This window comes from Orbicella faveolata, unplaced genomic scaffold (assembly GCF_042242905.1).
Source record: "Orbicella faveolata isolate gen_17 unplaced genomic scaffold, um_ofav_v1 contig_24, whole genome shotgun sequence".
NCBI classification, from domain to species: domain Eukaryota; kingdom Metazoa; phylum Cnidaria; class Anthozoa; order Scleractinia; family Merulinidae; genus Orbicella; species Orbicella faveolata.
Genome location: NW_028301552.1, coordinates 4010010 through 4024793, shown reverse-complemented (window position 1 = coordinate 4024793; position 14784 = coordinate 4010010). Strand labels below are relative to the sequence as shown.

Below are 14784 nucleotides of genomic sequence, written 5' to 3'. Positions count from 1 at the left end.
GATGGCGATCATAGACTTTCGGAAAATTACAGTAGAGCCTGTTCTTTTCTTTTACATGCTATGCACCATCATGTCCGTTCAACTTGCGCAGCAACTAGCATTCAACAAGATCTGTCAAGATAAGTATGACGCCGAAAGATGCAAAAACCTGACCAAGTCTCAAGAAGATTTTGTACACGAAAAAACGTCGAAATGGATTTTGTATCAATCTGTTTCTCTGATGGTACCTTCTATTGCTGCCTCCTTGATCTTGGGTTCCTGGTCAGATAAAGTCGGCCGTAAAACAGTCCTAATTCTACCTTCCGTTGGAAGCGTTCTACTGTACATCAATTACATGCTGAATGTGGGGTATTTTTCACTTGACGTGAATTTCATCCTCATCGGAGTCTGCATTTCGGGTTTCTTTGGTGGATTTGCTACAACACTTCTTGGTGTTTTCTCTTACATTTCTGATATCACTGATAAATCTCAGCGAACTCTGAGAGTAGCCATTCTAGAGTCCATGATATTTTTAGGAGGCACTGTTGGTAACCTAATCGGTGGCGTGTTAGTGGAACATCAGGGCTTTATGGCGGCATTCGGTTTGTGTTTAGGCTTGAGCGTTGTCGTTATATTCTACGTTAGTTTAATTCTTCCAGAGTCTTACTTCCCGGAAGAAGATCAGGAAGGAAACTGGGCGTTAGTTGCTGTCCACAATCACCTCAAGGCTTGCTTTCAAGTTTTAGCTAAGCAACGACCCCGACATCAGAGACTGAATTTACTGGTGATCATGTTTGGCATATTTTTCTTGATTGTACTATGTGAGTAGCTTTTGTTATCAATCATTACAGTGCGACTTCTCAAACCGAGCCGCATAGAAGAAAACCAGTCAATCAAATCATAAACACAAAACAATGGACTTTATATGATAAGGGTCTGTTTGACCTGATTATACGACTCCGCTGTGTTATACACACTCTTTTTTTTTTTTTCTTTTCCTTTTTTTTTTTTATTGATATTGCATAACATTTACAATACTTACAAAGACACAATACCTACAGGACTTACAAGACTTTTATAATACAATAACTACTATATTTATATAATTATATACAGGAGAAAAAAAAAAGACAATAAAGACAGACATCGAAATATCCTTAAACTAAGTTAAAGAAAATACACACTCTTAGAGATTCAGTCCTTGACAGCGAAGTGACCAGGGATATCTTTACTTCCCCCTGGATGGGATGCTAGTCCATCACAAGGTTATCCCCAGCATTGAATTTACCAGTACCCATTATACACCTGGGTGGAGAGAGGTACTGTGAATAAACTATCTTGCTCAGTAACTCAATGCGGTGACCCTGGCCAATGCTCAAAGCCAGACTGCTTAATCCAGAGTCCAGTGTGTTAACCATTAGGGGACCTTAGAACTAGCAACTGAATTGACTGTGTGAAGTATTGTCAGTCAACAAAGAGGCTAGAGAACACATATCTTCTAGACTGCAAGCAAAATAGCAGGGATCGACTGATTGACGGACCGACCAACCAACCGACTAACCGACCAACTGACCGACCGATTGACTGATTGAATGAATGGCTTTCAGAGAATTTAAGCTTTCTTGTCTGATGTTATAATAAACAACTAACAGTACCTATACCTTTCAAAGGTCATTAACCCCACATACCCACTTAAAGTTCAGTTTAAATTTATTCTTTTCGTTACTTATCTTCATAAATTTTGGCTTTCTTTGTCAGCTCTTTATTCACAATGTTCTTAATGAATCCCACCAAATGTTCTGTGCTTTAATATTTTCAGTGTTTGGTGCTGTTGGTGATATTACTGTCCTCTACAGCAAGCACAGCCCACTGAACTTCAGTCCATCACTTATTGGCTACTTTTTTGCTGAGTTTCTATTTCTCAAAGGTGTTGGAGTGGTTTTAGGAATACCACTATTAACAAAAGTTCTCAAGTGGTCTGATTTTTCCATCGCTATTTTTGGTGCTTTCATAGCTACTGGCTTTTATCCTTTTATTGGATTTTCATCAAACAGATGGATGATGTTTGTTGGTAAGTATTTGTGTGATTTATTTGTTTCATGAATAAAGAGTTTTATGCCTTTGCCTATCTTTTTCTTTTACTTGGAGCAAAGCGAACATCTTTGCTCTTGCTTGCTTTCATTTTAATCTTGTTTTAACCAAGAGGGGTTGGGATTGAATGATTGGGGCAGCTGATGTTGAATCAAGCTGCCCCGATCTAAGGTTTCATTTGATGTCACATACATGGCATATGTGATGTCCTAAACAAACGGTTTTGGAAACAGTTTGCTTTTGAGTTGCACCCTTGCTGGTTACAAATTTTTCCATCCTCCACCCCAATTCACCTCCTTAGTTGAATGTCTTATTGCCTCAGGTTTCGGCATTGTTTTCATAAGTTAGACAACAGCTTGTTCGCCATATTTTTCATGTTAAGTCTGACTTTATCATTATCCTAATTTAAGCAACTTTTCTTTTGGGCAATTTTTCTGCCCTCACCTTTGCAAGGCAGATTTGGCTTTGTAAGTTTATCTTTATTAACTTGAAATTAAAGTGGCTTTGTTTCACACAGCCAAATTTTTCCCATTTATGGCTTACAGCATATTTTGCCTCTCAAACAGAGGTCAGCAGTGATAGCCAAGTTGTAGCTAAGCATAACTATTGAGAAACAAGTTTAAGAAACATCTCTGGTGGGGGTTCAGAGCAATTTCAAATTTGCAAAACAATAAGGTGGCCCTGAAAAAAAAAGAAATTTAAAGGTTTCAATTACCTTATTATGCTGATAACATTTCTACAAATATAAAAAACAGGGTTCGCCAAGCTCATTATCAAGTTAAAATTAAAATGAAGGTTTTTATCAGGTTGTGTACAGTTAGATGGTGGTGAAAAGATAAAAAGTTAGAAATTGTTCTCAGACACCACAACAATGATTGAAAATGCCTTTACTGTAATGCTGTTTGCTCTTTGTAGGTGGACTGATTGCTGTAGGTGCTGGAATCCCGCCACCTTGCCTGAGATCAATCATTTCAAAACAAGTGGAATCCTCTGAGCTAGGTAAGTCAGCCACTTGATATTTATGATTTGTGTTATGCTATAAAATTTTACTTAAAAGTAATAAAATTATTATGGGACTAGCATTCCATCCAGGGGGAGTAGAAATACACCTAGTTACTCAATGCTATGGGAACCAGTGTAAGTTTGGGCAGTATGAACCACTTGGCCCAACACAGACTTTACTTTTAACCTCTACATTGTAACTCAGAGAATACCAAATCACATTCATTCCCCTCTTCCTTTAAAGGAGCCACTGTTATCATCATCAGTCGTTATTACACCCTGGGACTTTGTCGGAGCAAAGTGACTTTGCTCTGACAATTAGAAACTTAACTTTGCACATCTGTTATAAAGCAGTTTTTGGCAATCGAGTGTCACAAGTGATTAGGCAATTACTTTGGTTTTAGTTTGAGATTGGCTGAGAAGTCCAATTGGTAAATAATTGGTTTGGCTTTGTTGTTATGGTACTCAATTGAAAACTGCTCTGAGGGTTCAGTTTCCCTGACAGTACTTCAGAGGGACAGCTTCTTGTGGGGCAGAGTTTATTACCAACCATACTTTTGGTTGCTAGTTTTTTCATGGTCGACTTACAGAACCCTTTCCCCTGATTGATAAGAGCCACTTCTTTACCAACTATCTTGTCAGAATCCTCTATCATAAATTGTTCCTTAACCTTCCATGTGCAAGCTAGTGGCAAGTGGGAACCACATAATGAGCTGGAGCAGAAAAACTGATGCCCCACTCAGGCTAACTCAAATCCTTGATCAATGACTCTTTTACAAAGGAGGCATGTAAAGTTTTGTTGACTTTTTGTAGGACAGTTATTCTACACTGTATGTTTTTGTAAGATTGTGATGGAATCGTGCCCTGTCAGCCAGACTGAGCTATGAGGACAAGCACTTCTTCCTTTGTGAACTGGAAAGCAGAAGTTTGCACATCGAGCTTTTGTAATAAATGTTCATTGGCAGTTTGGAAAATGGAGATGATTTCTCTACACTCTCTTCCCTCCCAGTTCAGCTTATGGTATGCGAACTGATTTCCAATGAGTTGGTTTGTTACTGACAGCCTTCCTTAGATGAAGCAACTCAGATGGGTTTAGTCTTCAGTTTTTAAAATTAGTTTTGTTTCTGCAGGTACAACATTTGCTCTTGTTGCATCCTTGGAAGTGCTGGACACACTTTTAGCTTCCATCATCTTTAACAATATCTACAGTGCCACGGTGGAATGGCTTCCAGGATTTTGTTACTTTTTAATGTCAGGGCTAAATGTTATTGCTATCTTCTTGCTTACGTGAGTAAATATGTCTGATATTCAACATGTGTATTGTTGTGTGGTGTACCCAGATTGCCCCAACCCAATCACAAGCTAGCGTGAGTATGAGTAAACAAATGCTTTTTGAAGCTCCACAGATGTCTTCACAGACATCCCTAGGTATTAATAGGGACTCTCCTTGTAAGCCCAACAGGGTTTGTTGGGAACTCGTACTCTATGAAATATATATGATTTGTAATTACATCGCTGTAAATTGATGAATTTATGGGGCAAATAAAGATCAATCAATCACAGTCATTCCTAGGTATTATCACAGACATCCCTAGGTATTGACACAGACATTCCTGCGTATTAACACAGACATCCCTAGGTATTATCATAGACATCTCTAGGTATTATCATAGACATCCCTAGGTATTATCACAGACATCCCTAGATATTATCACAGACATCCCTAGGTATTAGCACGGACATCCCTAGATATTATCACAGACATCCCTAGGTATTATCACAGACATCCCTAGGTATTAGCACAGACATCCCTAGGTATTAGCACGGACATCCCTAGATATTATCACAGACATCCCTAGGTATTATCACAGACATCCCTAGGTATTATCACAGACATCCCTAGGTATTATCACAGACATCCCTAGGTATTATCATAGACATCCCTAGGTATTAACTCAGACATCCCTATGTATTAACACAGACAGCGCTAGGTATGTGGAAATATTGAGACCATGAAGAGACACATTTGTTTACCCAGGACAGCTAGAGACAGACACTCTTGTTACAATCACTAAAGTGCATATCTTACAGGTCTTATAGGTATTATGACCTTAGTGACCTTTCCCCCCAATGTTTGTTTGATTTGTTGTTGTTGTTGTTGTTGTTGGGTTTTTTTTTTCCTGTAGATGGTTGTATATGTTAGAGCAACGCAGCAATCCTTACGTGACAATGGACACAAGTGTTCAATAACCAGATCTGGAAAGTTCTGCAAATAGCAACAAGGAACTTGCCAAGGCAGCATCAGGGTCATGATGCAGAAACTAAGCCACAACAGCATTAGATTGTTTCACTGATGCAACATTAATTCAATAATCAACAGGGCTGTATTCAGAAAAAATATTATGACTGAGGCCATTACCACAGTTAAATTCTCTTTTTTATTTGCTAGCAGTATGTTACTGTCCCTCTTCAAAAAACAAACAAAATCAACAACAAAAACAAAAAAAAAGGCCTGATGCAAGAGCCTCAGTTCACCTCATACTGCTACGGCACTGATCAGAATATTTATGACCTGTTAGTAAAAGTACTATGTACAGATTGACTAGCCATGTTATGATGTTCTTTACTGACTCCTCTAGCAGTCCAGACTCATAAAAAATATAAGAAATGAGGGTAATTATGATTTATGGAGTGGAATGTGCCTCTCTGAAGTAAGCAGTGTTCTGTGAGTCACATTCTTCTCATTAATTATGCTAAGTTATAGACAAGGTAACAAATGATAAATTTCGTCAATTTTTTGTGCTGCCTGTGCAGCTGAAGACTAGATCAACACAATACCTATTTAACCCATTGAAAAAAATCAGAAAATTGAGACTGGAGAAAGTTGGATAAAACTGACTGAAATTAGACAAGGCTGTACTGTACTCTAAAAACAAGAAAATAATACAAAGCAAGTTCTGTAGTAGGGGAGTGGGGGGGTTATTAAAAAATATATTACAAGAAGTTGAATGTGTAGTACTGTACTCTAAAATGTGTAGTTTTCAGGGGGGTTATATGTGTAGTTCCAGAAAATATCCATACATCTGCTACAGAAGGGATTTTTTCTAACACCTCCCCACCCCTACTGGAAATTCCAGTTAAGCTTCATACATTTCTTTAAATTTTTTGGTCTCATAGAGCCCCCTCCCCCAGGAAATTCCAATTCCTTCTGTGGGGGGAGTATGGATATTTTCTGGAACCACACAATATGAAAAATATATATATGTAAGCTTATGGGCTTATAGTCAAGAGGCTTTATAATCTGAATTTTTACTATTATTTTTTTACCCAACATACCTTGTTTCTCTCAGAACTTCATAATAAAATTATAAATTAAAAAAATAACCTAATAATGTTTACCAAACTACGTTAAAAATGTGAAAATTAAATTACAAAAAACTCATTTCTGGAGACATACTTAACAATGAGTCAAAACAGGCTTAATAAAATGGAAAGTGAAGAGAAAATGGCATGTAAAATACATTTCCAATTATATGATTATTTAATTATATTTCAATAATTTTATGCAAATGACCTAAAATTGTATAACAATTTTTATATGACCTGAAATGTTATAAGATTATTCTATGTAAATATTTAGATAATTTTTATGGCAAACATTGTTAGTGTGATTTGCAAGGTTCAATGGAGTACTGCACAGACCACAGATGGTGTGTCAGATGATAAATAAAGATAAGCTAGGGGGTTTTTTCCCATTTTTGGTCACACAAAAGTTGGGGCAAGTTATAATTTTGCTCTTGCCTCAATTGTTGTGCACCCAGAAATGTATGAACACATGATATGCAGGAGGGGTGGGAGGTTTTGCCCAAACTGTGCACCAATCCATATTGGGCTTGCACTATTTTTATTGTAACTACCTCAGGCATTAGTTAATTCTGTATACGGCCTGCAATAAAGTGGAATAAATTATGATTTTTTTTTATGATTTTTTTTTCTTTTATTGAAACCTTCCTGCAGTGGCCACCCTCAAGGGGGTTAACCCTTACAGATACCCATATCCCAAGTTAACTCTTACCCATATATAGTGCCATTTCATCATTTCATCATTTCACAATTTCACCACACACCCCGGAGGATGACCGAAGATGCCACCCAAAAAACAGTACCTTTTTTCAAGCTGCAGGGATATATAAGGACATGAATGTTTTGTTTATGGACCTCAACTGCAACTCGGTCCATAAAACTGCAAAAATCAAAGAGCTCTTTGAGCTTACTTCTGAATGCAAAGGCCTTTGCCTGATTCAAGTCTTACTGATGTACATGTAAGTAATTTGAAATCCAAGAACTCAAACAAAGTGTATTCGTTGTCTTGTTTCTATGCGCTGTTGACAAGTGTTGCTGCACAAATAGAAACTTGAACAATATTTCTAGTTCAATAACATATCTCTGGGCCATGTATTTATTGGCTAGCTGGTTGACTTATAAAAAAATTAGTGGTAAATAATAGTTCTTAAAATATTTATATAAAAAAGCAAAGGTTTGTACCTATGCACTATCACGACTCCTAACAAAACTAGTTTACCACTGGGCTCATTCCATCAGAGCCATTAGATCTTTTATTAACTTAAGAAATGAGATTAATCGCCAACAGTCCTCCCCACACTCCCACACAGCAAACATGTAAATCCTTTTTTTAAATCTCAATCTTGTAACTGATGTTTTTACCGTGTCTTAATAAAGTGCGTGTCTATGACTGGACAAGATTGCGCTACTTGTCCTTACATTACTAATGGCCATACACACTATACTTTCTTCTCCACAGCTGCTACCCATCACATCACTTCACACATAACCTGTAGCACCAAAAATTTAATGTACATGATACAGTGTAACCACTGCCATTTACAATACATTGGAGAAACCAAGCGACCTCTCAAAGACAGATTCAACGAACATAGATGCCCTGTTGATAAAACTAACATTAAATCCAGATCCACCACTGTTGCCGAACATTTTCTTTCTCATCCTGATTATTGCTACACTGACAAGCAACTTATCCCACTTGAACTTATCCACTCCTCACGTAGTTCAATCAGAAAAGCCAGAGGGTCCTTTTTATAGATTTAGCGGGGACATTAGAACCCCACAGTATGAATAGATATGATGAATAGTAAAACTTGTAACCTACATAGACGCGTGTTATCCTTACTTTATTTAGTTTGTCAGTGTTCCTTATTTCCGCCAATCCTTTTTATGTGCTATGACATCCACCACTAGATAATATTGTAATTTCATTTTTATAATTTAGTAACACCTAAACCCTAAGAAGCCTGGTCTGGCCAGCTGAAATATTGTTTTAAATATACCATGATGTGTCGGCCTTGCAGTAGTCCTTGACTTCTCATCATTTTACTTTTCAAGTTTGGCTGATTAGATCTCCTGTAAGATCCAATGTTCAATCAAACAGGATCTTCGTTCACAGCTTTGCAGTTTAAAAACTTTATATGCACACCTTCGGATAACTTCCATTCCCCATTTCCCCATTCCACATTTCTCATTTCCTATTCCCCATTCCTTATGTTTTATTTTCGATTCCTCATCCCTTATTCCCCATTCCTCATTCCTCATTCCTCATTCCTCATTCCTCATTCCTCATTCCTCATTCCTCATTCCTCATTCCTCATTTTCTATTTCTAATTCCCCATTCCCCTTTCCTCATTTCATATTCCCTCATTTTCCATTTCCCCATTTTCCCATTTCCCTATTTACCCATTCCCCATTCCTCATTACCCATTCCCCAGGCATTATTTTTCGTTTTCCATTCCTTATTCCATATTTTCCATTCCTTATTCCATATTTTCCATTCTTTATTCCGTATTCTCCATTTCCAATTCCCCCATTCCCTATTCTCATTTCCCACTCCTTATTTTCCATTTTTCATTCCTCATTCCTTATTCCCCATTCTCCATTTCCCATTCCCCATTCTCCATTCCGCATTCCTCATTCCTTCTTTTCATTTTCCATTTTCAATTCCCCATTCACCATTCCCCATTCCCCGTTCCCCACTCCGCAAACCCCGTTTCCCGTTTCCTGTTTCCCGTCTCTCATTTTCCATTCCCCATATCCCATATCCCATATCCCATATCCCATTCCCCATTCCCCATTTCCCATTTCCCATTTCCCATTTCCCATTCCCCATTCCCCATTTCCCATTCCCCATTCTCCATTTCACATTTTCCATATCCCATATCCCATTCCCTATTTCCCATTTCCCATTCCCCATTCCTCATTCCCATTCCTCATTCCCATTCCTCGTTTCCCAGTCTCCCATTCTCCCATTCTCCCATTCTCCCATTCTCCCATTTCCCCATTTCGCCATTTCGCCATTCCTCCATTTTCCCCATTTACTCCCCTACCGCCTATCCCCCCCCCCCCCCCGGCTTCCTCCAGCGGTAGCGGACAACACCAATCTGCCATTCATGTAAGGGATTCGTTTTATACCCAGGTCAAGGAACAAACATGGCGATCATCGACTTTCGGAAAATCACTGTGGAGCCCGTTCTTTTCTTTTACATGCTATGCACTTTCATGTCATTTCCACTGATACAGCAGCTAGCATTTAAAAAGATCTGTTACGATAAGTATGGCGCCGAAACATGCAAAAACCTGACCAAGTCACAAGAAGATTTTGTACACGAAAAAACGTCGAAATGGATTTTGTATCAATCTGTTTCTCTGATGGTACCTTCTATTGCTGCCTCCTTGATCTTGGGTTCCTGGTCAGATAAAGTCGGCCGCAAAACAGTGCTAATTCTGCCTTCCATTGGAAGCGTTCTACTTTACATCAATTACATGCTGAATGTGGGGTATTTTTCACTTGACGTGAATTTCATCCTTATCGGAGTCTGCATCTCGGGTTTCTTTGGTGGATTTGCCACAACGCTTCTTGGTGTTTTTTCTTACATTTCTGATATCACTGATAAATCTCAGCGAACTCTGAGAGTAGCCATTCTGGAGTCCATGATATTTTTAGGAGGCACTGTTGGTAACCTAATCGGTGGCGTGCTAGTGGAACATCAGGGCTTTATGGCGGCATTCGGTTTGTGTTTAGGCTTGAATGTTATCGTTATACTCTACGTTAGTTTAATTCTTCCAGAGTCTTACTTCCCGGAAGGAGATCAGGAAGGAAACTGGGCGTTAGTTGCTGTGCACAATCACCTCAAGGCTTGCTTCCGAGTTTTATCCAAGCAACGACCCCGACATCAGAGACTGAATTTAGTGGTGATCACATTTGGTGCGCTGCCTTTTATTCTAATAAGTGAGTACCTTTTTTATGGTAAAGATAATGTATCAAGGCGTTGGAAGGCGTGGTGGCCTCATGGTTGATGTGCTCGACTCCGGATTTAGCAGTCCAGGTTTGAGTCCTGGTCGGGGTCATTGTGTTGTGTTCTTGGGCAAGACGCTTTAATTTTACAGTGCCTCTCTCCACCCAGGTGTATAAGTGAGTACTAGAGAATTTAATGCTGGGGGTAACCCTGTGATGGACTAGCATCCCATCCAGGGGGAAGTAGAAATACTCCTAGTCACTTCATGCTACAGAAACCGGAGATATTTGCGCCTGCTTGATGGGCCACATGGCTCTATGTAGACTTTACCTGTTACCTTACCAAAGCATTTAGGGACGGGTGTCTGGGAAAAAAAAAACATAATAGCAAATAAAGGCAAATAATCATGTTTAATTCTTCTTTGGAGGTGGGTATGGATCATATTTCCCGAAAATGATTACCATTTTATTTTTACTGTTAATTATGTCTTTTTACTATCACTTTGCTTTCAGTTTTTGGTGGTTTCAATGATATTACAGCTATCTACAGCAAGCACAGTCCACGCAACTTCAGTCCTTCACAGATTGGTTACTTCTTTGCCGAGGTTCTGTTTCTTAAAGGTATTGGGGTCGTTTTGGGGATACCACTAATGAATAAGATTCTCAATTGGTCAGATCTCACCATCGCTATTACAGGCGCTTTCACATCCATTTGCTTGTATATTTTTCTTGGACTTGCATCAAACAAATGGATGATGTTTGTAGGTAAGTATCAGTAGCGTTTAAGATTTTTATGTAGTAGAAACCCGAGTAAATACTTTCATATGGTATTGAAAATCCTGCCATGTTTAGTTAAAAGCTGTTGGACTGTATTTTCATCTTATTCTTTTTTTTTTTCTCCTTCTCAGTACATTGCAAAAATGAAAATACTTTTCAGGTTGAAACCCTTGATATGGTAAACACCCAGCTAACCAGGAAAGATAGCAATACTTTGCCTTTCACCAAGACATAACAAATGCAACCATGCATTCACTGCAGTAAATATGGTTGAGTGTTGATCTTCAGAACTGCTGTTGACAAGAGAGTTCAAGAGAGTTAAATTAATTATTCCAGATAAGACAGACATTTTTAAAAACAACTAGGATGCAGAGAACTGTGAGAACTCTTATTGGACCCAAAATGACCATAATTTCTCAAGATCAGCCAAAAAACAACAAAACATAATACAACACTAATTTTTTTTCTGGTAAGGTTAGTCTGCCTATGATTAGAGGCTCATCTTGGAAGAATTTAATAAACCTTGCTTCTAGCTCTTAAAGGGAGGGTTTCACGGTTCGGCGCATGTCTCTAAATCAAAATACTTTTGTTGACTTCTTATCAGTGTTATCGCTTTAAAGTAATCAAATGCTATAGTTAAGTCATGGCATGACTGATGACCAAAATTCTCAGAAGAATTTAGTGGATTTTATCAACGCTTTCGACCGCTGAATTTAGAGTTGACCCATACAGTTTATTCTACAGTTGATGATTTTACAGCCAGCGGTATTTGGATGGGAAGTAGGTAACTTGCTTACGATTGGTTCCTAAACAATGAAAAACTGGGCCTGTGCCAAAAAGCATGCACAGCCAAATAAATAATACAGACATGCGCCGAACCATGAACTCTCCCAAGAGTCAGGGGACCATGGCAGAAAGGATGAGTGTTCATTACATGAGAATAACACAAAGGGTTTTTTGATTTCTTGAAATGAGAGAACATCTTCACTGCTGTTTTCTTTTCAGGAGGATTAATCGCAGTTGGTACTGGAATCCCTCCACCTTGCCTAAGATCGATTATTTCAAAGCAAGTGGAATCTTCTGAACTAGGTAACAGCCTCTATAATTTCTTCTGAAAAAAGTTTTTTTTCTTTCCTGTAGAAAATTATTGAGAAAATATTGACCAAATGGTTTTTACGTAAAATCTTCCTGTCTGATACAATATTGTATGCAGATAATTTACAGTAAGATTGTCATATTGACAAAATATTGAGCCAAATTGTAGTAATGTTTCTTTCAGATTCTATTTTGCATACAGATTACCATGTCATATTATGTCAAAATATTGACCAGAATGGTGTATGTGAAATTTCCTTGTACAAAGATTGCATAAGTATTAAATGTCATCAGATTTTGTCACATGTTTATGAATGGAATATGGGGATTTTGAGGTAGTGCTGTGACTGTATCAGTCTTTTAAGAACATCAACCATGACTATTGTGGAGTTTACTATATCAAACTAAACATCCACAGATGCAATGCCAAAAATTGGAACTTTTCATCACAGTACACCCCTTAACAAATAAGGTGTCAATCTCTCCTGGAGCAAACTATCATCAGTTGGCCTCAAAATTTTCTAACTTACCCCTGTTGCTACTTTCTTTTTGTAGGTACAACATTTGCTCTTGTTGCATCCCTGGAAGTGTTGGAGACACTTCTAGCTTCCATCATCTTTAATAATATTTACAGTGCCACAGTGGAATGGCTGCCAGGATTTTCGTACTTTTTGATGTCAGGACTGGTTGTTGTTCCCATCTGCTTGCTTTTGTGAGTAATAACGGCTTGTAGCCAACAAGTAGTCTCCAAGCAGGGAGTTAAGGAATATGGAGCTAGCTTCCAACCCATGGTCATCTGCATTCAGCGCATATAAGGGGCAGAGCACTTCCTAGAATGTTTTTGTAATTTTAATGCAGTTTGCTGCCAGTTACAATTTGGAACCTATTTTATCCATGGCAAAAAGAACAAACATCACAGATTGTAACAGAACTATACCGGTCCTTTTTTTCTTTGACAAAAAATGTATTGATTAATATCAGCATGATCATGCTTTCTTTTCTGTGGATTTCTGATGAATATATTTTTGTTAGAGCAAAGGATTCTGCAACAGTGAAAACGTTAGCAATTATTTGGATCAAAAAGTGGAATCCGCATCCTGTTCATGTGTGTAAAAAAGCGAGACCTAGTAATAAGCTTTTTGTTCCCAGTTGTTTACATGTAGTGCTCAGAACTACTTTATTCACAAAGTCCACATAATACATACATACATACGTGATACCCCAGTTAGTCACATACTGTATCAGTTTAACAGTCAAATAGATCCCATGTTGCTTTGCATTTTTTCAGTAATACCTGTAGATCACAGATGACTTCAAAATGTGATAAGAACAAAAAAAATGGTACACAAGCCGTTTGACGAGTGTGTCACTGATGTTCTTTCCACATTTTGACGTCTTCTATGATCTGTTACTGAACAGACATACAGTGTACAGCAACATGGAATCTAGTATCTGCTCTATATTAAAGAAACAAAAACTGTTAATGATGTCATCTGTATGTCCGTCCTTCTATAGATCATAGGTGAGAACCAATCAAAGTGTAGAAATAATTTGGCATATTATATAATTGAACCTTTTCAACTAGACAGTATCATTTGATATCAAATGACTGTCACTACACGAATGTTACCTCAAACATGCTCATAACTGACTATGGGAGTAACCTTGATGTCGTTTTATTCATGTATAGATGGCTTCATGTTTTGGAAAGATGCTCCAATCCCTATGAAGCTATGAACACAGTTGTTCATTCCCCAGATCAGGAGAATTCTTTAAACACTGATGAGGGAGTTGCCAGTTCCTTCTTGGGATCACAAAATGGAAACTAAGCCTCAACAGCTTGGTACTGTTACAGAAATGGCAATGGTTGTGGTACAAATGTGATTGCAATTTAGAGACAATTGTATAAATTATTAAAATATAGATGAGCTCTTTACTAATGACAAAGAAATTGGCAATGACGTTGATCATGATGATGACGACAACTGTGTGTCATTTTTGCTTGCGATGGTTTACAAGTTTACAGTGTATAATATGAATAATGTTTTGCATAAATGAAACCTGTGCAGCTTGTCTTACAACACAAAAAATGTCACAGGATTTTGAAGTGTGTTTAAATGCTAGGATTTCATTGTGTCAGGCAATGCTTAGCGTACCATTTGTGCAAATAAATGTTCAGAGTTGACTAAATGAATACAAATATGTCCAATATGTTACAGCCAGACACAGTCACTAACAGTGTGATACAGCATTGTAACTAAGTAACCAGTTTCAGTAGGCAACTGGACAAAGGAAGATAGATTTGTAGACAATATGAATATGTTCAAAAGTATAATAAAGTGAGTTTATGGCTCTAAAAGTGAAGGTTGTGCAGAAACACACTTTATGTACAGACCGTATATTGTTACAGTCTCCCTTGCAGCCGTTATTAGGGTGGTCGCGCAACGTTTCTCCCCACTAGCAACTGCTTAAACCTGAACCAGATTCCTTTCCCTTGGTTTAGGGTGCACATAATA

At 38.0% G+C, this 14784-nt stretch overlaps 2 protein-coding genes across 5 annotated transcripts; both read left to right on the top strand.

The window, feature by feature from the left end:
- The first annotated feature begins 1 nt into the window (after window position 1).
- Window positions 2–7057, top strand: LOC110042459 (lysosomal proton-coupled steroid conjugate and bile acid symporter SLC46A3-like). 4 transcript variants are annotated; one of them, XR_002295895.2, is made up of 5 exons: window positions 2–800; window positions 1799–2050; window positions 2986–3069; window positions 3918–4092; window positions 4203–4384. XR_002295895.2 is itself a non-coding variant. In XM_020747838.2 (5 exons), exons 1-5 carry the CDS (start codon window positions 2–4, stop codon window positions 5320–5322), a joined length of 1356 nt encoding a protein of 451 aa, XP_020603497.2. In that variant the 3' UTR covers window positions 5323–7057. The 4 variants fall into 4 exon arrangements, 2 of the variants coding, with proteins under 2 accessions (XP_020603497.2, XP_089148189.1); XR_016208002.1 differs by having other exon boundaries at window positions 3886–4092; XM_020747838.2 differs by lacking the exon at window positions 3918–4092 and adding an exon at window positions 5259–7057 and having other exon boundaries at window positions 4203–4359.
- Window positions 7058–9519: 2462 nt separating this feature from the next.
- On the top strand, window positions 9520–14627 carry LOC110042534 (lysosomal proton-coupled steroid conjugate and bile acid symporter SLC46A3-like). The gene is made up of 5 exons (XM_089292062.1): window positions 9520–10390; window positions 10910–11161; window positions 12179–12262; window positions 12824–12980; window positions 13959–14627. The coding sequence occupies exons 1-5, from the start codon at window positions 9592–9594 to the stop codon at window positions 14095–14097; spliced, it is 1431 nt and encodes a 476-aa protein (XP_089148188.1). The 5' UTR covers window positions 9520–9591; the 3' UTR covers window positions 14098–14627.
- Window positions 14628–14784: the final 157 nt, after the last annotated feature.

Bases quoted from the DNA above. Each gene is read 5' to 3' on its own strand.
- LOC110042459 (XM_020747838.2), top strand. From the start codon at position 2: ATGGCGATCATAGACTTTCGGAAAATTACAGTAGAGCCTGTTCTTTTC. The intron at 3,070-4,202 runs GTAAGTCAGCCA...TTGTTTCTGCAG, and splicing joins AGTGGAATCCTCTGAGCTAG to GTACAACATTTGCTCTTGTT. The intron at 4,360-5,258 runs GTGAGTAAATAT...TTTTTCCTGTAG, and splicing joins ATTGCTATCTTCTTGCTTAC to ATGGTTGTATATGTTAGAGC.
- LOC110042534 (XM_089292062.1), top strand. From the start codon at position 9,592: ATGGCGATCATCGACTTTCGGAAAATCACTGTGGAGCCCGTTCTTTTC. The intron at 11,162-12,178 runs GTAAGTATCAGT...TTTTCTTTTCAG, and splicing joins CAAATGGATGATGTTTGTAG to GAGGATTAATCGCAGTTGGT. The intron at 12,263-12,823 runs GTAACAGCCTCT...TTCTTTTTGTAG, and splicing joins AGTGGAATCTTCTGAACTAG to GTACAACATTTGCTCTTGTT.